The sequence below is a fragment of the Sebastes umbrosus genome, chromosome 3 (genome assembly GCF_015220745.1).
Source record: "Sebastes umbrosus isolate fSebUmb1 chromosome 3, fSebUmb1.pri, whole genome shotgun sequence".
In the NCBI taxonomy this organism is placed as follows: domain Eukaryota; kingdom Metazoa; phylum Chordata; class Actinopteri; order Perciformes; family Sebastidae; genus Sebastes; species Sebastes umbrosus.
Window position 1 is genome coordinate 19909755 of NC_051271.1, and position 25383 is coordinate 19935137.

General features: G+C 39.9%; 4 protein-coding genes across 7 annotated transcripts in view; all 4 read right to left on the minus strand.

The window, feature by feature from the left end:
• Nucleotides 1-4666, minus strand: part of zgc:136472 (uncharacterized protein LOC678514 homolog) — a 32224-nt gene extending 27558 nt beyond the window's left edge. For both annotated transcript variants that reach the window (XM_037764607.1, XM_037764606.1), the window contains exons 1-8: nt 4368-4666; nt 3577-3777; nt 2695-2819; nt 2462-2599; nt 2141-2248; nt 722-847; nt 447-644; nt 230-350 (exon numbers count right to left, since the gene is read on the minus strand). In XM_037764607.1, coding sequence (XP_037620535.1) covers nt 230-350; nt 447-644; nt 722-847; nt 2141-2248; nt 2462-2599; nt 2695-2819; nt 3577-3777; nt 4368-4551 — 1201 coding nt within the window. In that variant the 5' untranslated portion in view covers nt 4552-4666. The remainder of the gene's footprint in view (nt 1-229; nt 351-446; nt 645-721; nt 848-2140; nt 2249-2461; nt 2600-2694; nt 2820-3576; nt 3778-4367) is intronic.
• A 256-nt stretch (nt 4667-4922) lies between these two features.
• On the minus strand, nt 4923-13528 carry si:dkeyp-75b4.8 (lipopolysaccharide-induced tumor necrosis factor-alpha factor homolog). Of its 3 annotated transcripts, none has more exons than XM_037764611.1 (6): nt 13470-13528; nt 10305-10458; nt 9007-9105; nt 8660-8867; nt 8459-8560; nt 4923-7748 (listed from the first exon to the last, which is right to left on the minus strand). In XM_037764611.1, the coding sequence occupies exons 2-6, from the start codon at nt 10429-10431 to the stop codon at nt 7676-7678; spliced, it is 609 nt and encodes a 202-aa protein (XP_037620539.1). In that variant the 5' UTR covers nt 10432-10458; nt 13470-13528; the 3' UTR covers nt 4923-7675. The 3 variants fall into 3 exon arrangements, with proteins under 3 accessions (XP_037620539.1, XP_037620538.1, XP_037620540.1); XM_037764610.1 differs by lacking the exon at nt 13470-13528 and adding an exon at nt 13285-13463; XM_037764612.1 differs by lacking the exon at nt 13470-13528 and adding an exon at nt 13285-13463 and having other exon boundaries at nt 4923-8560.
• A 1990-nt stretch (nt 13529-15518) lies between these two features.
• pdia2 (protein disulfide isomerase family A, member 2) lies at nt 15519-22137 on the minus strand. The gene is made up of 11 exons (XM_037764605.1): nt 21812-22137; nt 20904-21110; nt 19151-19284; nt 18916-19053; nt 18340-18456; nt 18126-18251; nt 17841-18035; nt 17631-17751; nt 16265-16443; nt 15983-16117; nt 15519-15892 (listed from the first exon to the last, which is right to left on the minus strand). Exons 1-11 carry the CDS (start codon nt 22089-22091, stop codon nt 15836-15838), a joined length of 1689 nt encoding a protein of 562 aa, XP_037620533.1. The 5' UTR covers nt 22092-22137; the 3' UTR covers nt 15519-15835.
• A 1377-nt stretch (nt 22138-23514) lies between these two features.
• Nucleotides 23515-24829, minus strand: LOC119485660 (protein PERCC1). The gene is made up of 2 exons (XM_037765398.1): nt 24555-24829; nt 23515-24452 (listed from the first exon to the last, which is right to left on the minus strand). The coding sequence occupies exon 2, from the start codon at nt 24435-24437 to the stop codon at nt 23595-23597; it is 843 nt and encodes a 280-aa protein (XP_037621326.1). The 5' UTR covers nt 24438-24452; nt 24555-24829; the 3' UTR covers nt 23515-23594.
• Nucleotides 24830-25383: the final 554 nt, after the last annotated feature.

The window sequence follows — 25383 nt, forward strand, 5'->3', positions numbered from 1 at the left end:
GGAAGTTACATGACAAATACATCAACGTTAACTTCTGGTTTCAAAAGGGGTACGAATACCGGTCTCCTGGGTGAAAGTTTTTTGACCCACCCATCAACTCCGACCTCCTCCTTACGTAGCGTTTGTTGCTCTTTATACTTCCTGGTTCACAGTTACGTGGATTACATATGTATATATAGCTACGAACAGCATGAACTGGGTATTTTAAATTAAGAGCGTATTTACTTACAGAACAGGATAAAAACAGTCTTGTTGGGGTTGAAGCCGACCTGCTCCAGAGTCATTCCCACCAGCTCCTTCACCGGCTGTTTGTCCCATCCTTCAGGTATCGGCTCACTCTGCATCTTAGGCTGTTACATTAACACAAACACATTTTTTAAATCAGGGACGAGTTGTTTCTCCAGTTCCTTCTTATGTATCACACACTAAATGAGAGTGAATGTTACCTTAGCCTTGCCGTCTAGGTAGGACTGGCAGAATGTTTTTATGGTCGGTACGTCCAGAGTGTCAGACGGTAGGTGATAGGTCACATGGTCTGTCAGGTTGACCACTCGGATCAGAGGAGCCTCGAACTCACGAACCCGGAAGTACTCCATCAGCCTGCCATTACGAGGCTCATCCACGTCCACCCACACGAACAAAATCTGAACACACATGCAGAGGTGAAGTACGCCATCTTCTCATATGAGCTGCTGTTTGAAATGATTGGTTTGGTTTCTACCTTCAACCTGAATGCTTCTGCAGCGCCGTTAAAGGCCGTGTAGATCTCTTTAAAGCCAGCAGAGCTTTTGTTGACAAACAGGAGGGCGTGGTTTAACACAGGTGATGTTAATATCTGAGTCGCTGTCTGCAAGAGAGAGAGAATAACATAAATACATCAACATTAACAATGTATGGTTATGCATGTGAATATGCTTTTAGCAAATACAAACTGTTAAATTAAATCTCAGCTGTGTTTCTGTACAACGTGTTGCCTGGAAAATTTCACTTTTTCTAACCTTTGCTACTTGTATGTTGTCAGAGTGGTTTTTCATGCAGAATGTCAAAATATGTCTACTTTTATTTTTTATCTCATTTTGTTTTTTAATGTTGGCCATTCAAGATACTGTGAGGAGCACTTGCCACTCACCGAACTGGTTGGGTTGATTTTCTCTGAGGAGAGGCAGCTGTGGGAGTCTAATTATCCCTGATGAGGATCACGTGTGTGAAGCCTATAACTACTTCTGGTTTCCACTGATCAGGTGCTCATTGTCTCATTGTTAGAGGTAGTGAGAACTACATTCTGTTGCTTGGTTTAGCTGTGTAGAGGTGTGTGAATCGGCAGAAGTTACCACGTGCACCTATCTGCATGATTTGCTCACTGTTTTCTGTTTGCTCCTCGAGCTTAGTCTTTAGTCGACTTCACTCTGTTTCCTAGAGAGGTTTTCCTCCAGTCAGCTGCTCGGCAGTGGTGTTTTAGTTTACTATCTGAGTCCACCAATCTAAGTATCTTAGTGAGGGAAAGGAGCCTTTCTGTTTTTTAAGGCTCATTTTTTACATCATAGTAGTTCTACAGCACAGTTTCCATCTGGTTAGGACTATTCTGACCACAGCGGCTTAAATATCCCAAAAGTTACCCCACACCTGTAGCTTGCACATTTAGCGGTTTACAATGATTCATCACAACAAACTTAAGCAGCACACTTCCTTTTAACATCCACCTTTCAGACCCACAGGGAGAGAGTCTTTGATTCTGAAAACAAAGATTTTGGGTGGAGTGTACTTCAAAATTTAACCCTTAAATTGGCAAGGATGTAGAGCCATTTCATTACTTTTTCAAAATATTACTTTAATTTATTTTACTGTTTGTATCTCTCATATGTGTTTCCCATTCAGGGTTTAAATGTTAAATACAAGAACAAAAGCCACAAAACCTATTTATCCATGCAAAAAGGCATTTGACCTTCAGATTTCCACCTTAAAAAGATGGTTGAACTGAAACCAAAACACAAACTAACAAAGACTATAGAAATTCTAAAGTAAGTAACTGCATCTCAGTGAGTTTAAATACAAAAACCCACAGAACATTTCCAGACTTGGGAGTAGAGCAGTTATACAGTGTGTGTGTGTGTGAAAATGTACCATGCATCTAATACTCTACCTGACCCGTGTACTCAGTGACTGCGTCCATCTGGTAGACGGTGATAAAAATGATCAGCATCTCTTTAGATGTCTCGGGCGTCATTTTGTAAGCCTGGATGAGGTTAGACTGCAGCAGACACACAAACAGACACACACAGACAAACACAGCTAAGAATGCATAGAATGAATTAATGTATTCTACCAGCTTGACGTGAAGGTTTAATTATTTAAATCCCATCTTGCATCCATAATGCCTAGAAATGTAAATAATTGAGTCAGTACTGAGAAAACACAGACCTATACAGCCATCTGTTGGAGGCGTGCGTTGTAGTTAAAGTACCTTTTTGAACAGCAGTACAACATCATGTGTGAGACCATATTTGCTGATAACTTCATTGTTCTGTGTCACAGTAAAGTTAATATCAGGAAGGTCGACCGCTGTGGCGTAAAACACCTGGACATACTCGTGGTTCAGCTCCTACACACACACACACACACAAAAACACACACATATTGTTATTCAGTTCCAGTCACGACGACACCAGCTGGGAAAATCAAACAGTTGGTATTCACCTTAAAGAACCCAACCACCGTCAGCTCCTCTGAGGCCTCTGATTGGCTCAGATCACCGATAAGGTCAGCAGCAGACCCCGCTCTCCTTTTCAGCCAGGTCAAGATGGACGCTGAGCTCTGAGGAACTTTATCACAAATCATTTTTAAGGTTGATATTAAAGAAATTGTTTTTTGACATTTTGGGAAATACGTGTATTTGCTTTCTTGCAAAGTTAGACGAGAAGATTGATTCCCCTCATGTCTGTGTGTTAACTATAGAGCTAGAGCCAGCTCAATAAAGTTTTAGCTGTCCATAACCAGACTACTATTAAAGGGCTTTATGATAATAAAGTATTTATTAGTAAAGTGATAAATTACATCTCCATTAAATGGACCTAAAAAGGTGCCAGTACCCTAATTCAGCAGTTTCATTACATGATCATTGCACATATATTTATATATTCGCATATCTGGATATATATCCCACTTCAAATGTATTTTTTATGCATTTCATTACATACATTTCAACAGTTTATCCATAAATGTTTTTGGTTAATAAAAACCTTAAATCATACTCAAATATAATATTGCATATATGCTACAATAAAACCAACTGAAAATATGATATCTGTTGACCTACAGATTTAATTGGATAATGAAAAGGAATACCAAAAGCAATTTCATGATGGTCAATACTGCATTTATTTAGCTCCAATGATGCACTCGTCTCAAATGTCACTTTGAAGTAGACTCAAATCAACATGAATTCAGTATAACTGAAAACGTATTGTTTAAATTTCTTTATCATCTGTTAAATCAACATTTCCCCCTCACAACAATGGTATATACAGTACATAGCATGATGTACGTATAAAGGATATACTATTTGTTATTTGTACGTACTAGGACAGGGCACAGGGTTGTGTTTATCTCCAGAGAGGTACAGCCTGATTGTGGCGAGGCCGGTCACATTGAGCTCTTTAGCCAGTTCTTTCTCCTTCACCATATCAACCAGGGCCAGTTTGACCTCTGACCCCTGGAGCTCTGCAGCAGCGCCTTCGAACGCTGCTGAGATACGATGGCCTTCTCCAGACAGAGGAGCAGCTACACACACAGAAACAGACACAAGCACAATAAGTACATTTACTCAAGTACTGTACTTTCTCTTACAATTTTGAGGTGCTTGTACATTTTTCTGCTACTGGACTACTTCTAATCCACTACAATTCAGATGGAAATATTGAACTGTTTACTGCACTATATTAATTTGATAATTTACTTTCCAGACTCAGATTAAGAAAACCATCCAGCAGTTAATAAAGTTATATATAAAACATATATAGATAAATTAAAATTAGCTCTACTGTTACCAGCTACAAAATTACTGTGATAATTATAATCCAATAACATAATATAGGCTATAATATTCTGAGATGGGTCATTCTGAAAAACTTTACTTTTGGTACTTGAAGTATATTTTGATGCTAATACTTTGTTATTAAATGCATGACCTTTACTTGTAATAGAGTATTTCTACACTGTGGTATTGCTACTTAAGTAAAAGATCTTATAGAAGATCTTTAGTGAGTGTGAATAAGGACACGCTGATCATTTAGTTGCTCTTTATTTATGGTGTCATTGTTAATTTTTATAGCCTATATAAACATGTGTGTGTGTCTTTGTGTGTAACTTACAGAAGTACACCAGCAGCTGCTTATGGTTTCTCAGTGCCCTGTTGAAATTTCCTTTCTTCAGCTGTAAAACTCCATCCTTCTCGGGGGATGATTTGTCTTCCTGTCGGTCGGGTTGTTTGTCAGCGTCGACAAACGCACAGAGACAGAAGGCCGTCACCCCCAGCAGCAGCAACAGTGTCCTCATGACGGCTCACCTACACACTGACAGACTGGACACTGGAGCAATCTTGACGGAGACGTATGAAGGGAGTGGTGAAGTGAAGGGCTGATATATGTGTGTGTCAGTGCTGAGCTGGTAGTTCTGAATGCTTTTGTTATCTGCCGACTGGACCCACCAGTCTGTAGCTGATTAACTTTCCTATCTGAGCCCTGCTGTATCTCTGCTATTGGCTGCTTTTCATATCAAGTATATCACTAATATCTAAATGCCCTTTGCCTATAACACTGTTAGCCTCAGCAAGGTCAAAATGGAAGCACACACACACACTTGCCAAACACACATTATGCTCACATTATTCACAGATGTTAGAAAAATAAAACCACTTCACAGCTTCGTCAAAGTAACCGAGACCATTTTTATTTCCCTATCAACATGATAGAATGATAAATAACAAGATAGCATTTTGATTTAAAATCCCTTGGCAGAGATACTGTTCGTCACACATTATTACAACGACAGGTAAAGCAGGTGCATTAATCAGCTATTGCATTGGAGTGCATAGCAGCACAGCACACATCCTTCAAACACAACCTTCACCCTGTTTTATACAACTGCTATTCACACCAAGCGTATATCACAGTATATATCAAGTCTAAATCATTATCAATCATTGCTGAAGCTTATTAAGTAACACGTTATATCCCGTACAAAAACGTTGTGTAAAAACAGGGGATTAATGCCACATTCACATAAAATGGAAAAATTGTTCAGTTGTAATTTGTAGTAGAGACATATCGGGGATTTCTGACAGCAATATCTCCCACTTAATGAAAAATTGGTGTCAAGAAACTGCTGGAACAGCCAGTTAGACTGTTATCAGGTCATTAAATAGGCGTTATCTGTGTATATAAGTCTCATAGATGTGGGTCAGAAGGGGCCATCACTGAAAGAAGGGATAAAAGAACACAACAGTGACCTCAGATGCTGTAGTTTAGACAGCGTAAAACTCCATATGGGGTGGAGGCCTGGGTGATGGATGGGATCTAGGGCTGTGCTGACCTGTTTTTTTGGACTTCGAAGCTTCGGTGAGAAATACTCAAAGGTATTCAGCGCTTCATGGTGCGCTGCAACACAGCAAGCTGACTTGTTCTTCTGTCAGTATGTCTCCATCTCCCCTGTTTCAGTGCCGATGCCACACTACTCTTCACACACGCACCTCTACACGTAACAAACATCTGAGAATAACTAATAGTAGCTTAATTAATGTTGAATATGAATAATAATAATAATGAATAATGTTTATTCCTTATTCCATGGGCTATTTGGGGATTTCAACATACTTATAAAAACAAAACAAAAAAAACAAGCATTCGAATACTGATTTGGAGGTTGGTTAACATTTGGGTCAGCCTTAATGGGATCCCATGTGAAACCAACGTGTAGTTGACTTTGTGTTCACAAGCGTTAAGTTTCACTTTTCAAACGTAGTTATTTTAAACCAATACACGATAATTTTCCATAAACTTAAATAAGTGTTTTTGTTGCCTAAACCTAAACATACTGTCTTGTTTCAGTTCAAAATGTAACGTTTCATTATATTTTATGTGTTAGAACGTGTTGCTTTTAAGTTTCACTTTCACAGCGCTGCACAGCATCATTCAGACAGTGAATAAACATATTTTCCTAAAAATGTAAACTATTCCTTTAAGATACAAATCCGTTCAGAAGAGGGCAACTACTTAGACTCTTTAACTTAAAGGGACGCTGACTTTCGTTGACTTAACGGCCACATGTGTCGCTGTTAACAAGCAATTTCTGATTCTTACAGAGAGTCCCTTTAACTAACTTGTATAATCAACTTAACTGACTGGAGTTGTGCATACTTAAGAAGTGATATACCAAAGTATGCATCTCAGGAATTAAAAGCAACCATCTGTATTTTTTTACCAGATAAATTTGAGACACAGTAGGCTATACAAGAGTTTTTCTGTTTCTCAGCTGATCATATTTGAAATCATTACCGTTATTATGAGTAAACTTTACTCATGTAAAAAAAAATTTTTTTAACAGCAACCCAAAAATTATTATTTTACATGTAGTTGTTGTCTTGTGTACCTCTTTGTATTAAAAGTTCTGTCAATCAGTTTGTAGCAGGATTCAATCCTGTGTTAATGTTTGACAGATTGTACCGTAAAGGCTCTGCCCTCCCACAGAGGTGTGTTCACTCACTCTGGTTGCTCAGACAGGCTCATGTTGAAACTGGAATTACATCAGCTCACCTGGCTTCCATGTACTAATAAGAATTGTGCTGCCCTAACAAAGCTAACAGTGTTTAAGTCAATCACCTGTGTGAGTTTATCTCGGATGTGCAGAAGAAATATGCAGAAAAATAAATTGGAGCATGCTAAGTCAATGTGTTTTCCAATAGGCTTTGTTTGCTTTAGCACAGAAAATCATGTCTGGCATTCAAGTCTGGACAAGTTACCCCCTTCATCATTAAAGTAAACATGAATGTAAGCTTTATATACATTAGAAAAAGACAAATAACAAATATTTTGTTCTTTTAGTATTGAAATATACTGTAGAAAATATAATTGTCAAATACATGAAAAAAACAAACAAACAAAGAAAACTATGATTTAAGTCCCTGTACTGGACATCATCTTGTTCATCATAAACGTCCTCTGTTAAGTCTTCACCAGTGTTGTAGTACTCAAGACCGGTCTTGGTCTCGAGACTCTGCAATGCCTTTTAAGACATTTCTCACAGTCCACTTACACATACAGACATACTGCAGGCTTTGTGGCAACAAAAGAGGTGAATGAAGAGGAATCTTCATTTGTTTTCTTGGGAATGTGGATCTTTCAGTTCAATTTGAGAAGTGCATATGGTTGGTATGTTACACATTTTATGGTTAAGTGTGGCAGTGTGTGACTCACACTGGTCTTGGCTTGGTCTCGATACACTCTAGTCTTGGTTTAGGTGGTCTTGACTACAACACTGGTCTGCACTCTGTAATGTTGTAAAGCATCCTGCACACACGCGGTAAAATGGTGCCTAATGTACATGCAGGGACGGATTCAGTATTCTCTTCCTCTTCATTGATTTGAATTAAAACCCTCACAATTAAAGGACCAGTGTGTAACATTTAGGGGGATCTATTGGCAGAAATAGGGAGCGGATCCTCTTCACAGTGTCCGCCACGTTGATCTGCCATGTGTCTACAGTGGCACAAAACAGACAAACCAAACTGTTAACTTTTCCTGCTTCGGCCGGAGTCAATAACGTTACTTACTCCCGTCACCGCTGCTCTCTCTCTCTCTTGCTTCACCACTCACTTCCCTCGTACACACACTCTGGCTCTGCTCCAAATGGCTCTAGAGACGATTCACGTTTTTGCGTCGGCCACCGTAGCTCTCCAACACGCTTGGCACACGGGAGAGGCTTCAGTTTGTTCCTATGTTCCTATGTATTAGGAATGCTTGTGTGTTGTGCCTTAAAATTTTCCGAAAATATATAAGACATCTTAAAGAAAGATCATATTATGAATTAAAAAATTTAATATTTTTGGTATCATACTCAGAGCATGTAGGTTTTGTCCTTCACAGTGAAAAGCGGCAGTGAATTTGCATTTCCGCAGATTCAAACTGTTTTTATAGCGAAACAAATCGTATCAAATCGTCTGTAGAAACTTCTCAAACAGCATAAGCCACTCCTCTGTCCATCTCAGTATGTACTGTGTATATATATATATATATATTAAATCACATACTTATAACCTAAATAACTCTCTGGCTTCCCTGTATAGCTTGGGCAATGAGCTGTTTACATTCCTATCTTTTGACAAACTGTTATTCATCCATGTGGTGACAAAAATGTGTTATGACTAGTATGGGGACAAGAGGAACCGCATTAATCCTGACGGTGTCACCTTGTGTATTTATGCAGCTGGTTCCTACAATTGGGGCAGGAATGATGTGCATCTTGTAGTCCTTGTATCATGAACGGGATTAGACAGCAACCACAGATCATCCTGAAACAGACACACACGCAGAGACACAATACACAGATGTTAAAGCTGGTTTAGCACTCTGATGTTAAATACTCGTGCATGTGTATACGCCTGTCTCACCCCATTATTGAAATAAGCACACATGTGCACCAGGCAGCCCTCCCAGGCACGTATGTGACTTTAGTGGTGACAACGTGCTGGCAGTGTGGGCAGCGCACCACACCAGGGGAGTCTCCCAGATGTGTCACTGAGATGGGAACAGGCTGCGGCTGCGTGACGACCACCGCTGGCTGTGTTTGTCTGCTGCCGGCAGGCTGTGTTACACCAACTGGCATTCAGAAGAGACACAGTTAGGACAGAGGAGGATATCAGGGACAAAATAATACCACCTACACAGTTGCTATGTTAGTAGTTAATAGATGTTAACACATCTATTAAGAGCAATAGTAAAGATATAGCTTTAATACTTTGTGTCAGTGGATGGACTATGCTTCCAGGGTTTCGTGAAGATGGCGTCACAGCAGTTGGCACAGTCAGTACAGGAAAAGCATCTCGCTGGATTGTAACTAGAAAAAAATAGAAAAAGCCAGCCCAGGGAGGGCTGGGTTAATGTGGATGTAGTCTCAGATCGGGTCCACTATGTCCACACTAGGTAGGTCATTTTGAAAACATAGTTCACGGGTGAAAATGATGTGCTTCCACAATAGTGCTTCTTGTTTTCGTAAATATTTCAATCCAAATTAAAATGCCTAAACAAAAGCAAACATTTTTTCTTTGTCATCGTCTTTTGAGTTCTCAAACAACTAGGGCTGCCGCGATAATAATGCATTAACGTAAATTAATTTTAACACCACTAATTTCTTTAACGCATTAATGCAATTTGGGATTTTTAATTAACCTCTTTAAAATCTGACGGGGTGTCTGAGGTTGTAGCGGGCTCAGTTTTAAAGTGAGAGTGAAGATACTGTCATCATACGAAACTAAAAAACCTAAGGGATCCATTGGTCCCAGCCAATTGTCATACTAGCTTGTTGAGAAGGAGATTAAATAACACTCCAAACTCTGGCGAGAAAAAAACTGGCATGGCCATTTTCAAAGGGGTCCCTTGACCTCTGACCTCAAGATATGTGTCAAGTCAGCACACTGACACACTGACAGCTGTTGTTGCCTGTTGGGCTTGAGTTTGCCATGTTATGATTTGAGCATATTTTTTCATGCTAAATGCAGTACCTGTGAGGGTTTCTGGATAATATTTGTCATTGTTTTGTTAATTGATGTCCAATAATAAATATATACATACATTTGCATAAAGCAACATATGTGCCCACTCCCATGTTGATAAGAGTATTAAATACTTGACAAATCTCCCTTTATGGTACATTTTGAACAGGTGATTAACTGTAGACAATCATGTGATTTAATATTTTAATCGAGTGACAACATCACAGCAAACATGTGGTCAGCAGTGGGTCAGAGAGCCTGGCTACTTGGCTCAGTCTCAGCTCCTTAAAACTCATTTATGCCCCCTCTTGCTCTCTGTAATAATCACCTATACTGTGTTTGAATTTTCACATTTATCCGTCCTGCACACTATTTTCAAAAATTAGTTTTCGGGTGAGAAAAATACAGGTTTAGTCTGGACAGAGGGTCGAGAAGAGAAACAAAAGATGCATTTTCAAATTTAGCCGGCTTGGTGCAGATATATTCTCACCTGATGAGGTGTAGAATAAATGGGGAAAGAGAGACCAGTGAGATTTTATCTTACCTGCTTCTCTATAGGTGGGAGGAGGTGTTGGAGGGGAGTGGAGGGAGGTGTGGTAGGAGGGGGGAAGGAGGACGTTGAATACAGCAGGAGGGTGGAGACTGGCCTCCTCATACGAAGGGGGTTCCATCAGGAGATCATCCAGTCAAACAGGAAGCTAGTGATAATGAGGAAAGCAGATAATTCACATGTAATGAACACAAAGACACACTGGTCATTGCTGGTATTTACTTTAGTAAAACCTGCATTTTCTCCTTCGTATTGCATTATTTTTTCTACATGAGGTCATCTTTTGGACCTGTTTGTTCATCCTTTAGTTAGGAAGAACTAATTGGCTGCAAAGTTGGTCCATTAAGAAATTAAGTGTGAAAGTTCATTCTTAACCTTGGAAGTAGTAGTTATCTAAACACAATGTCCATTATTTTTAGCTTTTTTTCTGAAGTTTTTAACCACATCTCACAGCCGTCATCAGTAGATGTAAAATCAATTGGCATCAAGACAGTTCAGTTGTCAAGAGACTGAACGAAGACCAGAAACAAACAATATCAGCTGTCTGTGAACAATGAAGCAATCACAGCATCCATCTGGAGGGAGTCAAAGTCATTGAGGAGTCTGTGCACGGCCGGAGAAAGATCAAGGAAGACATTCATATCTCTATTTACCAGATATATCTTTTAAAAGGGGGTTAAAGGCTAGTAAGTAGACCTTGTTATAAGATCATTTTGTAAAACAACGAACGATTCGTTTTTTGATGGTGATCCAGTGGGGATTTTTTTAAAATTGTAATATAGGGTGAATATTTTACTGTTTTCTTATAATTGTTGCACTCAGTTGAATGAAAATAATCAGGAATATTTAGCGCATGATTGTTTATCATATCATGTAGATCTGGATCTAGAGTTTCCTTATTCAGTGTACCTGTAATATACTGTATAATACTCTGCATTGTCACTGTCCTCTCTATTTAGTTCCTAACTGGCAGATACTTCTACTTTCTACCAGCCCAGTTTTGCCTGAGGACACTGATCATATGCAGCGTGATGCTGGAAGTCACGTTGCTACTGCTCAGATTCTGTTTTGGGAGTAACTGGTATCGCCTCCTCCCTCCAGCACTACAGATCAAACAATAGAGAGGCACGCTTCAGATCAGTGTTTCCGAGCAGCAGAGGTTTAAAGTGACAGTGTCAAAACAACACACATTGCATAGTTACAAAGACAAAGAAGATATTCTGTCAATTTTTCTCTATTACTTGACTTAAAATGTAAAAATCCCTCAAAATATAGACAGTTTCATCTCCTTGTCTGGTACCAATTACTGTATAGAATAAGTAACATTATAAATTCCAGAGCACTTACTATATATCCATTAACAAAAATACTGAAGAGTAGATACAGAGAACGTTAATACAACATAACATATTTTTACTCTTATTAAATTGATGTGAAGTACCTACATTTTTTACAGTGGTGGGTGAACTCAGATCTTTTAGTATAAAAATACTGTTGCAAGTAAAAGTCCTGCATTCAAAATCCTACCTAAATAAAAGTACATAAGTATTAGCATAAAGATCTACTTACAGTACCAAAAGTAAAATAACTAATTCTATGCAGAATGGCCCATTCCAGAATAATATATATAATATCACTGGATTATAATTAGTGATGCATTAACGTGTAAACATCACAAATGTTGCAGCTGGTAAAGGTGGAGCTAATTTCAACTACATTATATACTGCTGCGTAGCTTAATCTTAAATAATTAGGGTTGTCAAAGTTAACGCGATACTAACGCGTTAACGCAAATTAGTTTTAACGCCACTAATTTCTTTAACACATTAACGCAACTTCCGATTTGTTTTAGGTTGTAGCGGGCTCAGTTTTAAAGCTAGAGCTAGCTTGTCGTGAAGGAAGTTAAATAATGCTCTAAACTTGCTGATTTGAAAGATACCGGCATCATACGAAACTAGAAAATCTAAGGAATCCATTGATACCATCCATGTCATACTAGCTTGTCATGAAGGAGGCTAAATAACGCTCCAAATTTACACAACATTTTGGCAAGGAAAAACGGGCATGGCCATTTTCAAAGGGGTCTCTTGACCTCTGACCTCAAGATATGTGAATGAAAATGGGTTCTATGGGTACCCACGAGTCTCCCCTTTACAGACATGCCCACTTTATGATAATCACATGCAGTTTGGGGCAAGTCATAGTCAAGTCAGCACACTGACACACTGACAGCTGTTGTTGCCTGTTGGGCTTGAGTTTGCAATGTTATGATTTGAGCATATTTGTTATGCTAAATGCAGTACCTGTGAGGGTTTCTGGACAATATCTGTCATTGTTTTGTGTTGTTAATTGATTTCCAATAATAAATATATACATACATTTGCATAAAGAAAGCATATTTGCCCACTCCCATGTTGATAAGAGTATTAAATACTTGACAAATCTCCCTTTTAAGGTACATTTTGAACAGATAAAAAATGTGTGATTAACTTGTGATCAATCACGATTAACCCTTCATGCGATTAATCACGATTTAATATTTGAATCGATTGACAACCCTATTAATAATACATCATAATTTATTTGTTTTTATATTTTGTATTAATAATCTGAATCTGCAAAGTAACAAGTAACTCAAGAGTAAATGTAAAGTAGAATATTAAGTAGTATAAAATGGAAATACTCAAGTAAAGTACCTCAAAATACTACTTGAGTAAATGTACTTAGTTTCATACCACCACTGCATTACAACTTATTACTGTATGTCATACTCACTATCATCTTGACGCAGCGTAAAAGCTCAGTGAAACACTTCCTTTAAGTTCAAAATAACACATGTCATTACAGTATGAACACAGTTAATCCTGAATCATGTGATTCCACATCACTGCTTCTGATCTCATGTTTTTTCATGCCAGGAAGTCAACTAAAAACAACAGTAGCCATCAACATAACATCAGCCATTAAAACACACCTGCTGAATGCAGCCAAGTCATTCTACTCCACATGGGACTTCCTCTCTTATGTAAACATCCAAAGCCGTAGTATCTGATCCAAACAGGCGAAGACCTAAACCAGCTGCCTGCAGAGAGTGGTCCGTGTAGTCCTTCTCTAATTAAACAGTGTTGTTAGTGAGATATATCAGAGCAGTGGTCTTACCTAATGACGAAGCTCGGCTGGCAGGTGGAAACACATCCCATGTTGGTGACAGCCGTGACATCACAGCCTGTTGAACCTGTTCTCCTCTGGAATTACAAACATTTTACTTCCCACAGATGGAAAACCAAACCCTCTCTACCGGTTTCCCTTGTACAAACTCACCTCATACAAGTATGCAAAGTCATTCTGTGATTCATCAATTTATTTTGAGTACAGCAGTTACCGAGACATGATAATAGTGATATCTGCAATACTTGCTTAGAACATTCTCTTATTTACCAAGAAATAAAATATAATCAAGTTTGTGGATATGTACTATATTGTTTGTAGGAAAAGCTACAAGTGAATATTAAAAACAAAAACATAATAGTTGTGTGGAATTATGAGTACAAACAAATCATTACCTGTGAGAATTTGTAAATGTTTCATAAATAATAAACAGTAATCACCACAGTATCTTGGCTAAAAAAAAGGTGGTATAAGAGTTCCTTATCATATTCTTTATGATTTGTTATGCTAAAGACTTTTTCATTCATTCACATTTATACAGGGTGGTGAGAGTAGTTCACTCTTATTAGCATAGTGATATAATAAATAAGTAAAATTATTTCCTTTAACACCCCTTATTTATCATTTCTTACAAGTTTAGAGCCCCAAAGTGTTCAATCATTTTTCATTTCATTTTTCTACGTTAAAGTATGGCGACTCTGTATGGCCCAAAAGAGGAGTGTATTTGTGTCTGTGTGTGTGTTAGTCTGCCTGCTCTGATTGGCTAATGTGAGTCACCTGTCTGTCTAGCAGCAATCAAACGTTGCCGTGGTGATGGCCACTGCTAAGCACCCTCAGTCAGACAGTTTATAATAGGAGTTAACCAGAGACGTACCAATAGAAACCATTTTCATTCACATATCTTGAGGTCAGAGGTTATAAATGGCCATGTCAGTTTTTCCTCACCAAAATGTATCGTAAGTTTGGAACGTTATTTAAACTCCTTTGCGACAAGCTAGCATGACATGGTTAGAACCAATGGATTCATTAGGTTTTCTAGGTTAATATGATGCCAGTATCTTCACTCTAGCTTTAAACTTTAAAGCTTTAAAACTGAGCCCGCTAGAACCTGCAAAAGATCGTTTGCGATAATGCGTTAAAGAAATTAGTGGCGGTAAAACAAATTGTTAACTTTGACAGCCCTAGTTCATAAAGCCTACAGTATAGGTAACAGGTAATTTACTTGTTACCATTCAAGATAACACAGATTGTGATCCATCATAGATGTTTACATTTATTTATCATATATAATCATTGAATCACTTTAAAAAATGTATTCATGGTTCCCAGACGAGGTATCCTAATGACCTTGGTGATCCCCTGACCTTTCCTCTACTACTACCATGAAATTGACATTTTTATTGTAATACTTCAACAACTATTGGACGGATGATCATGAAATCTTGTCCATGATTTATAAAAACTTTTGATCCCCTGATCTTCATCAGGTTAAAAGTTCTGTTTTTGCAATACTCTGCTGTACTTAGCGTTAAAGCCTAATAAGCAAATGTTAGCATGTTAAACTAAGATGTAAACAAACCTTCTAAACATCGACACACTGTCTTTGAATATATTAGCATGCTGATGTTAGTGTTTAGCTAAAGGCATCACTGTGTATTGGTACGGCCTCACAGAGCTGTTAGCATGGCTGTAGACTCGTATAGTCTTGTCAGACTGTATCTTGATACTCACACTAGATAGTTGTGGTACTTTTTGCAAATTACCATACAACTGTATTTTATTTCAGTCCGTCTCTGGTTTCTGATGCACCTCCTTTGATCAGTCCACCATTATTCACAACACTTGTCTTGTCTGTTTTGTCGATGTCACTTAGGAATGAGAAACACAACTTTTGTTCCTGTCAATCTACTTCCTCCTGTACATCGTCACTCTGTTGGTTTCTTTCAGCTCCACTGCTATTTCTTCTCTTCACCTTTAACTCTCTTCCTTCTTCCCTCTTAACTGTTGCTTCTCATAAACATGTCGACCAATTCATTTGTTACATATCTTTTATTGTAAACTTATTTATGTTTCATTTATGTTGTTTAATCACTAAAAAAAGTCATCAAGTCAAACTTTAACTATGTCACTGACTCGTTACAGAAACGTATCTTGAATTGAATTCATTTAGACATTTAGAGAAATTAAATAGAATATTTACACACAGTGTTTCAGAAAATCAGGTTTAGCATTAAGACAAATCTAAACTTTAAAGCCCATTTGAAGTAGTCATGTTATGTTTGTAACCCAAATTAATTTTATTAAGAAAAAATGGAAGACGCTAGGTTGATCCTGATTGGTCGAAAAGCAAAGTGACATCACAGCTCATCTTTAGACGTTTTGTTGGTCGGTACCTCTGCAGACTCATTGGACTCCTAAAACAGAGAATTTAAATGTGAGACTGGAAATAAGAGCACGTTTTTTTTTATGGGATTAATATATAAAGTAGCTGTAAAAATACAAACCTCATCACTATCGTCGTCAACTATCTCGTCATCCTCATCTTCCTCCTCAACACTTTCATTCTCGGGTAACACTCCTCCATCATCCAGGAACTTAGACAAAGTCTCCAGATCCCTGTTTCCAGTGTAGTCGACCACCTAGGACGAAGAGAAAGAGAGAAAAAGAAGACATGATGGAGGACAGGATGTGAAATAATCAAAAGCTCTTTCATACAAATGTGTGTGTGTATGAGTCGGTATGCAGAGCTGGTGTAGCTGGACATGTGTGTAGCTTTGAATGTGCACCTCTTTGCCTTCAGCTGGGAAGTATTTGAGCGTCGGGAATCCCTTAATGGAAACAGACTCCACCTCGTTGGTCGTAGCGTCCATCTTGGCTATGATGATGTCATCTTTGTCTGCATACTTTTCGCCCAGCTGTTCCCAGATGGGAGTCAGATCCTTACAGTGTCCACACCATGGAGCATCTACACACACACACACACACACACACACAGGTTTTATATCAGTGGATTATTTCAACATAAAAACCACCAAATACAATAGCCTCAGGTTGGATATGTCACAGCTTTCAAACAAATCCAAGTTTTCTGACTTGAACGTTGATGTTAACGATGTTTATAAGTCGGATCTCAGTATTTCCTGTATGAAGCAAAGGCAGCATAACGCCTCGTTTCCACACACTTTTGTTTTGTCTCCATAAATCCATATAGTATACGGATTACGCTCCCTGGGGTTCAACGCATCTCTTTACGGATGGATCGAAACGCCACCACAGATATGGGAGAGAAGTTAATTTTGCCTGTTTTTCGCCATCCAGTCTAGATGAGTCACATTTATGATTTTTTTTAAGTGAAAAGTTTGAAGGCATATTTAGCAAACTGTGGTAGCATGCTAGCTGTGTAACATATCAACACTTTCTCATCCCAACTTGTCACATGCCGCCACTTTGTCACGCCCCAACATGTTTGGAAAATGAAAACAGAACGTTGTGAACACGAGAAACGAACGAACAGCTGATTGTAACGTGACGCACGGGACACGAACAGGGGTCTCCTGGATGAAAGCCTTGTGTTTGTTGGGCCCATCCACTTCTCCCTCCCGCCCAATGTGTGTCTTTTCGCTCTTTAAACTACATCACCACAGTTACTCCCGGTGCACTTTCTCGGAGCGTTTACTGTTCCTGTAGATGGGTTTACATTATAGTTAATGGAACCCCGGTGTGTTTCATACCGGCGCTTAAGGGTGCCTTATGCGGCGGTATTGAACGCCGACGGCCATGACAAAGCCTCTGTATTTGACACCCTGGGACTGAGAGGTCCTAAAGAGTGCACGCATAGTGGTTCATATGTCTTTTAACTAAATATTTCACACAACTGGCTAAATATGCTGTTGAACTTTTCACTTGGAAAAAAAATTATATATAGAGCTGTATTCACCATCAATCAACATCAGTTATTAATTTGCTAATTTCCACAAAAAGTTGCAGGACATTAATTCATTTAAGTCAAGAGCTAATGGTTTTATGGTCAAAAATAGCTTGAACATTTTAAATTCACAATTTGACTGAGTCTCATGATAAAAGATGAGTTGGTTTCACTAAATCCTAGTTGAGTTTTTACAGCGCAGACTCAGGCCGGCAGTACAAACTTACAGAACTCCACAAAGACGTTTTTGGTCGGGTCCAAAGCAACGGAGTCAAAGTTCTTCCCCACCAGGACTTTGACTGGTCCTTTATTCCAGTCCTCTGGGATGTCATCAGACCGATAGTAAGGCTGCGCCACAAATCAAGAGCATTAGTTGTTGGGTTTAATGTTGCTGTGTGACTGAATATGAAACGTGCGTGTGTGTGTATGTGTGTTACCTTGGCAGTGCCACCAAGAACTTCCTGGCACAACTCTCTCAGTGAATTTAAGGTGAGATCTCCGGCAGCGATGGCGAACTTCTTTCCTGTTTCCATGTTGATGAGACGCACGGTGGGGGCGTCCTTCGCAGACACGCCGAAGTAATTCAACACATGAGAAATGTCTGCCGTTACGTCAATCACAACGAACAGCACCTACATAACACACACACACACACACACACCGCAGACATTAACACCAAAACAACAAGGTTAAATAAAGTTTTCTGTCTTTCTGTCACTGACCTTGCCCTTGAACTCTCTGGCGACGGTCCTGGCTTCGTCCACCAGCGTCGTCTGACTCTCCACAGAGGAGTTGATGAACAGCAGGCTGTGCAGCTGGACGCTGGCGCCGAAGATCTTCTCTGCCCTCTGTAAACACACACATACTGTAAAATATAACTTCAATATCATTTTATATTTAATTCTACATTTCTAATGATGTGTGTGTGTGTGTTACCTCCTGGCTGAATGGGATGATCAGCTCCAGGCTGTTTTCCTTCATGAAGCTGATCAGCTTTTCTTTGTCCAGCTTCCCTTCTTCTGACAACGAGAAGTCTGCTCTGCCGTCGTCAAACTAGAAAACATACACGTTTGTTTTACACAACTTCAGCAGACCTAACCCTAATCTATTCTAATCTGGAAACAATAAGATGATAAATTGATGAGTCATTCCACGGAAAATTAACAATTTTTTTTTTTTTTATTTGCCTTAAATTATAATTGTTTTATTATTAATTTACCTATTTTATTGTTTATTGGGGCCTATGATTGTTTATTTCTTTACTGGGCTATATTGTAAATAAGTATTTCTGAGTTAAAATAGTTAGTATAAAGGTTGAATGAATGTAACCATGGATTGATTATGAGACAATGGTCCCCTGTCACAGGACATTTGGGCCTCACAAAGCAACATACAGTATGCACTAGATGGCAGCAAAGCTAACATCGTTACCAGCTGTTTGTATCTTGGTTCTACCTTTCTATAAAACACTTGACTCTGTGCCTTTCAGTTGGCATCATAACATGTTTGTACCTTTTTGAAGAGCACCACTGAGTTGGCTTTTACTTCATACTTCTGGAAAACCTCTGGACTCGCTGACACAGCAAACTCTGTGTCCGTAACATCCATAGCAACCTCCTTGAACGCCTTGGCGGCCTTGCTTTCCAGATCCTAATATAGACATGAATCAAATTGTAAGTATGAATGTAAATATAAGTGTGTGATCGTAGGATGTATTAGTAAGGATAGATCAAATAGATGAACGTACATCAAAGAATCCTACAACAGTGATGTTGTGGGAGTCGATGAACTGAGCCGCAGAGTCTGCAGAGTCGAGCGCTGCAGGACCGGGGCCGGCACGACGCTTTATCCAGTCGACTACTCCCTCTGCTGACCTCTTACCTGGAAAACACACACAACCACAAATCAATGAAGTCAAGTCAGAGTCATTTCAGGTGCTTTAACACACCAAGATGTGAGATAAAAAGTGACAGTGTGGCTTAAACTGACAAGGTTATAAAAATATGTTGATTCAGACCCACAAACTAGAAACTAGAGCCACGAGAGGGTTGGCTTAGTTTAGTATAAAGACTGGAAACAGGTGGTAACCTCAAAAATACCTGTAAAACTCACTAAAAAACACATTACATCTCGTTTCTTTACTTCTTGCTAAAACTGAGGTGTAAAAACGACACGTTGGACTATTTCTTTGCCCTTATGCCTCACTGTCATAACCACTACGTTAATATTATTTTCCACTTTGACTGTTAAATCTTTTAACCGACTTCAGTCCTGATCATAACAAATATTCAGTCATTTTCAGAATTTTAACCCTTTAAATGCCACTGTTTTATTGTTTTGTGTGATGAAAACACAAAAACATTTAATTCTTTTCTGAATACTAAATGCTATGGGGATACTTTTCCACAGTCTGGAATTTGTCAAGGATTAGCAACAACATTTTCTAGCATGATAGCATGTGTTTGCCCCCCGTAGGGCAAACATGAAAAAATGTCTCAATCTTTTGGAAAATTTTAAAAACTACAATTTTGAAGCCAGGGCTCTAGAAAGCCTGATATAACAGAAATGATGATTTTATACTGTAATGGTATCAACAATTGTGGTTTCAATAGGGACATTTTTGTCCTGAAGGGTCTGAGTGTCTGTATTGTGTCTACACAGTTTATTATAGACGTATTATAGGAACTGAGGTTGTGCTTCCAAAATTCAAAGAACAAAAAAAACTCACACACTTTCCAAAATGTATGCCATATGCATTAAATTGGCGTTTTAACGCCACTAATTTATTTAACGTAATAACGCAACTTGCAAAATTGCTCCAAACCTAATCTAAATTTTGGCGAGGAAAAGCTAGCATGGCATTTTCAAAGGGGTCCCTTGACCTCTGACCTAAATATATGTGAATGTAAATGGGTGCTATGGGTACCCACGAGTCTCTCCTTTACAGACATGCCCACTTTATGATAATCACATGCAGTTTGGGACAAGTCATAGTCAAGTCAGCACACTGACACACTGACAGCTGTTGCTGCCTGTTGGGCAATCTCCTTTTAAGGTACATTTTATAAAGATAAAATCATTTGTATTTATTTTGCAATAAATCACAATTAACTATGGACAACCTTGCGATGAATCGAGATTAAATATTAGAATCGATTGGCAGCCCTAAAGAAAACATAAAATTAAGCTTGATGAAATAAAATACAGTTGATTTGCTCAGTTAAACACTGAAGACACAAAAAACTGTTAATTAAATCAAATAACCCTGGGCATAGAAAAGACGGTAGACTGGTTCAGCAGTGAAACGACACACACACACACACACACGCGCGCGCACACACACACACACACACACACACACACACACACACACTAGGTTCACACATGGCTGTTCAGTTAGTGATGATGTATGCTCATGTGGTCGTGAATCCTTGAAGCTGGATAGCAGCTTCACCAGCCTAGTCTACAGTTATATTGTGTGTGTGTGTGTGTGTGTTTACCATTGTAGTCCACAGGATTCTTGCGGTCTCCGTTTACGAACAGCTTCAGAGCGGGGAAGCCCATGACGTTAAACTCTTCGGACAGCTCTGTCTCCTCTGTGGCGTCCACTTTGGCCAAACGCATCGTTGATGCCTCCTCCTTCAACTTGGCAGCAGCTTCGGCGTAAGCAGGCTCCAGCTTTTGACAGTGGCCACACCAGGGGGCATCTACACACACACACACACACACACACACACACACACAGACAGTTGATCTCTTTATACAGCATGAAAGAAATACTGAAAATCAATAACCAAAGCAGCAGACATGCAGCTGCTCCACAGGCCTCTCTGTCCTGTCCAGTTTTTTTTGTTGCTATCACATGCAAAGAAGATACACATGGAAATAAGCTGCTGATAGGAACGGTGGCAGTTTGTCTCAGCCTTTTCCCCCTTTTACTCTTTTACTTGTCGTGACCTCTCCACTCGCACTGCTGAGCTCATCCGTGGGAGAGTTGAACCAAGAGAGCATCTGGACAGGAGAGGCCACGTGTCTGCACGTTTGCATGATAACGCCTCAGTGCTCACGAGGGCTTGAACAGACAAAAAGACGTTTATACTGTGATAAATACTCAAGGTCCACTTAGTTAGTTATTCCTGAAGCTTTCGGCCGTATCCCACAGCCTTCCTCAGCTTCATTTTACTCTAGTGTCTGCATGTCTTCTTTAGGAAACTACGAATCTTTGACACCTTTTAACACAAAACTGGTCAATAATAATCCATTTAACTAAATGTGCTAAAAAAGCAACATAAACCTAACATATATTATCTTAAAAAAGAAAAATAGATGAAATTCTTTGTACCTATTGGGCACAAAAGAGTTTATTCATCATTAACATCTACATTAGATATAATTCATAACTACTTACAGAATTCAACCAGTACATACTGGTTCTCGCTGAGAGCTCTGGCAAAGTTGTTGATGTGGAGAACCATCACATCTTTCTCCTCCTCTATCTCCGTTGTTTTCTCTTTCTTTGGTGCCTCTTCGACCTCCTCCTCCTCCTCTCTTGGAGTCTCTTCTGAGTTCTCCTCCGATGTGTCTTCTTGTGTTTCTGCCTGTTTGGCGTCTGTGTCGTCGGCCCGGGTGCAGGAGGCCCACAGCAGCAGGCCCAGCAGAGTTATGGACAAAAACGTGTGCGTCTTCATGTCTGCGTTTCTGTCTCTCTGCTCAGGTATGGACACCCACAATACATGTCACTGAAAGTTTGTACCTTTATGTGTGTAAGGTGGAGAGTGCGTGTTAAACTTTGACTGGCCTTGCCTCTGATCCAATCAGACGGTACGCCTGCAGGGGACTCTTTCCTGTCTGAACCAATCAAACGCTGCCCTGTAGATTCAGAATTGAGCAAACTGGCTGATTGACTGTTGAGGTTTCAAGAATTCTTTATTCTTTCATCCCACTACAACTTTCTCTTGATTATTGTCTTCAGTGTGCTCCTCTTTCTCGGCCTTATCAGACCCTCATTTACCTAAAAACAAGAGCACAGTTATATATGGATGTCTAGCTCTCTCTTCTTCACTCTCTTTTATCTCACTATTTTCTGATTCTCAACTAGGAGACCCTAAGGGGTCCTTGAGGGAGTTCCAGGGGGTTCCCAGAAAAATGGGAAATCATTTATTTGCACTATTTAAGTCATTGAATTAGTAAATGGTAAATGGACTTGCACTTATATAGCACCTTTCTAGTCTTTCAAACACTCAAAGCGCCTTACACTATATGTCAGCATTCACCCATTCACACACACATTCATACACTGATGGAAGAGGCTGCCATGCAAGGTGCCAAGCTGCTCATCAGGATCTAATTGGTGGGCGACCCGCTCTACATCTGTGCCACAGCCGCCCCTATTAGTGAGCCCAATGTCATAAGAGTGACTATTCATCATAGGTTTCACTTCCTCCGTGGTTATCTCCTCAATTGTAGTTGAAAACTATAGAATTCGGGTCTTAATCATATCTAACAACACAAATCTTTTCAGATGGAGGTCCCTGAAGCGAAATCTTATCAAATGGCGGTCCGTGACCTAATGTGTATCAATTTAGGGGTCCTTGACAAAAAAATGTTGAGAACCACTGACTTACAGGTTCTCTATACGACATTCAGAGTAAAACTGTTGGCTATAAAGATATAGAGGAGTAATGTCTACCTGAGCAGAGAAGGAAGTCGCTCTGTGTGTGTGTGTGTGTGTGTGTGTGTGTGTGTGTGTGAGTTGTAATCTGAGTTTCTCCGCCCTTGAAATAAGGAATAATCCAACAACATTTTTCATTATTCATATACAACATTAATTATTAGTTATTCTCAGACGGATATCGCTGTTTGTTGTGTGTAGAGGTGCATGTGTGTACAGTAGTGCGGCAGCTGCACTGAAGTGGGGGAGATGGAGACAGACAGAAGAACATGTCAGCGCCGCAGCGTGAAGCGAAGCTTCGAATACCTTCGAATATTTCTCACCGAAGCTTCGAAGCCCAAAAAATAGTATTCGGGACAGCTCTAAAAACATCAAATAATAAACTGCAGTGCCAAGCTACCAGAGGAAAACCGCACAACACGTATTAATTTGATTTTCCTTTTTATTAAACTTTTTAAAAGTATCTATCAAAGTTGAAAAGGACATGAATAAAGCTGCGAGTCCCAGCAGGCTGATGTGTTTAATGCTGCATGTGTGTGCTTTCCGTCGGTGTGTGTGTGAGCTCCGGGTTTGGATCCCAGAAAGCCAGCAAGTCACTGAAGTCCAGCTGAGAGCTGTCGTTGTTGTAGTGCATGTGTGTGTTAGCGTCTGTGTGTGTGTTAGCGTCTGTGTGTGTGCTGCTCTGTGAAGGTGCATCACTGTCGGTGTGCGTGACGTCAGGTGCATTGCTGAAACCGGCGAGGGAGCAGCAGGGGATCGGCTCAGTCCAGAAACTGAGCGGGAGATGCCGCTTGATCATGGGTTGGCTGCGGCCTTGACTCGGGCCCTTGTTGTTGAAAAGTTCAGCCAGGGGCCCCAAACCGCTGCTGCCCTTAGCAACACCGACTCCTTCATCATCAGCACAAGTCACCAAGCCGTTTTCTTGCACCTCTGGACTTCCCGCTCTTGCGATTTTCAGCAGGTCGTCATAGTAACGCAGACGCCCGCTGGTTGTGACGGACATCGAGTCGCTGTAGATGTCACAAGTTTCTTGATCACCAGAGCAGCGACCGAAATACCGCTGGACATCCCGGCTGATGAGATCTGCAAACCTCAGAAGCTGCTTGGTCACATCCAAAGCGTAGTGGGCAGGATTTAAGAAAACCTCCTCCAAACATTCCTCCTCTTCCTCCTGAGTTTCAGATTCTTCATCCTCCTCCTCCTCCTCCATCTCTCTGTCTTCCTCATCTTCCCTCACCTCTGGCTTTTCTGCCAGCATCTCCATATCTTCGTCTTCCTTGCATGGAGAGTGCTGGAAAATGAGGGGGAAGTAGGCTGGAGTCGGGGCCTGGACGAGGAAGTTTCTGATGACGCCTGCCGCCATGTTGGCTTATGAACACTGGAGAGACAGTTCCAGAGGAGAAAAAGTATGAATCAAATATGAAAACGGTTTGTTGAAAGGATAAACATTTTAAATTGGTTGAAAAGTAAGTTTTACTACCTTAGTCGCCAGGTTCAGATGAATCTGTGTTGAAGTCGGAGGAAAAGTCTGTCCCGGGTCATTGATGGATCCAGTCTTCTGTACGTGTGTGTGCATATGTAATGCTGGACCATCAGGATCGTCACTGTATATATACCTCAGCACACGGCCGCAGACGTGTGTGTGTCTCGCGTCGGATGAGGCAGCTTCCAGAACAAATATTTGCATGCCGGATTGGCCAAACACAGTTTGTTTACTTTATCACTGGGCAACCGGGGAGGGGGTCCAAGGCTAATGGATCCTCTGCTAGGGGATGATGGAGAGTAGTTATACACACACACACATACATCATTGCTTTTTTCCGTCCCTGTTATCAGGCTAGTTAAAGCATAAAAGAGCATGAAATCAAATCATATGCTGTTTTGACTTCTAAAGGGGAACACTCTGAACCGACATCAGCAGGCTGAGATACAGTGCAACCCGGTCGGACGCGGCTCTCCACAAAACATGACGCACTATAATGTTCTTTAAGTGGGAGGCAAAAGGACACGACATCAAACTCACAAGAGTCAACCACGTCAACTTTACAAACTACCAATCCTCGTCTTCAAGAACAATGTGATCAGATACACCTGTGGCTATTGACTGACTTGATGATTAAAAACTTTGGAGGTGAACATCGGGAGAACAAAGTGCCCTCGAGCAACAAACTGCTACAGATGAGCAGATTAGCACTTTGCATGGCAGAGCTGCTTGTATCATTTTCCTTAAACACAATGAGCAATAGAGAAAGGTCAGGTTAAAGCATAAGGCTTTTGTAATCTGTATTGTTATTTTGTTATTGTCGACA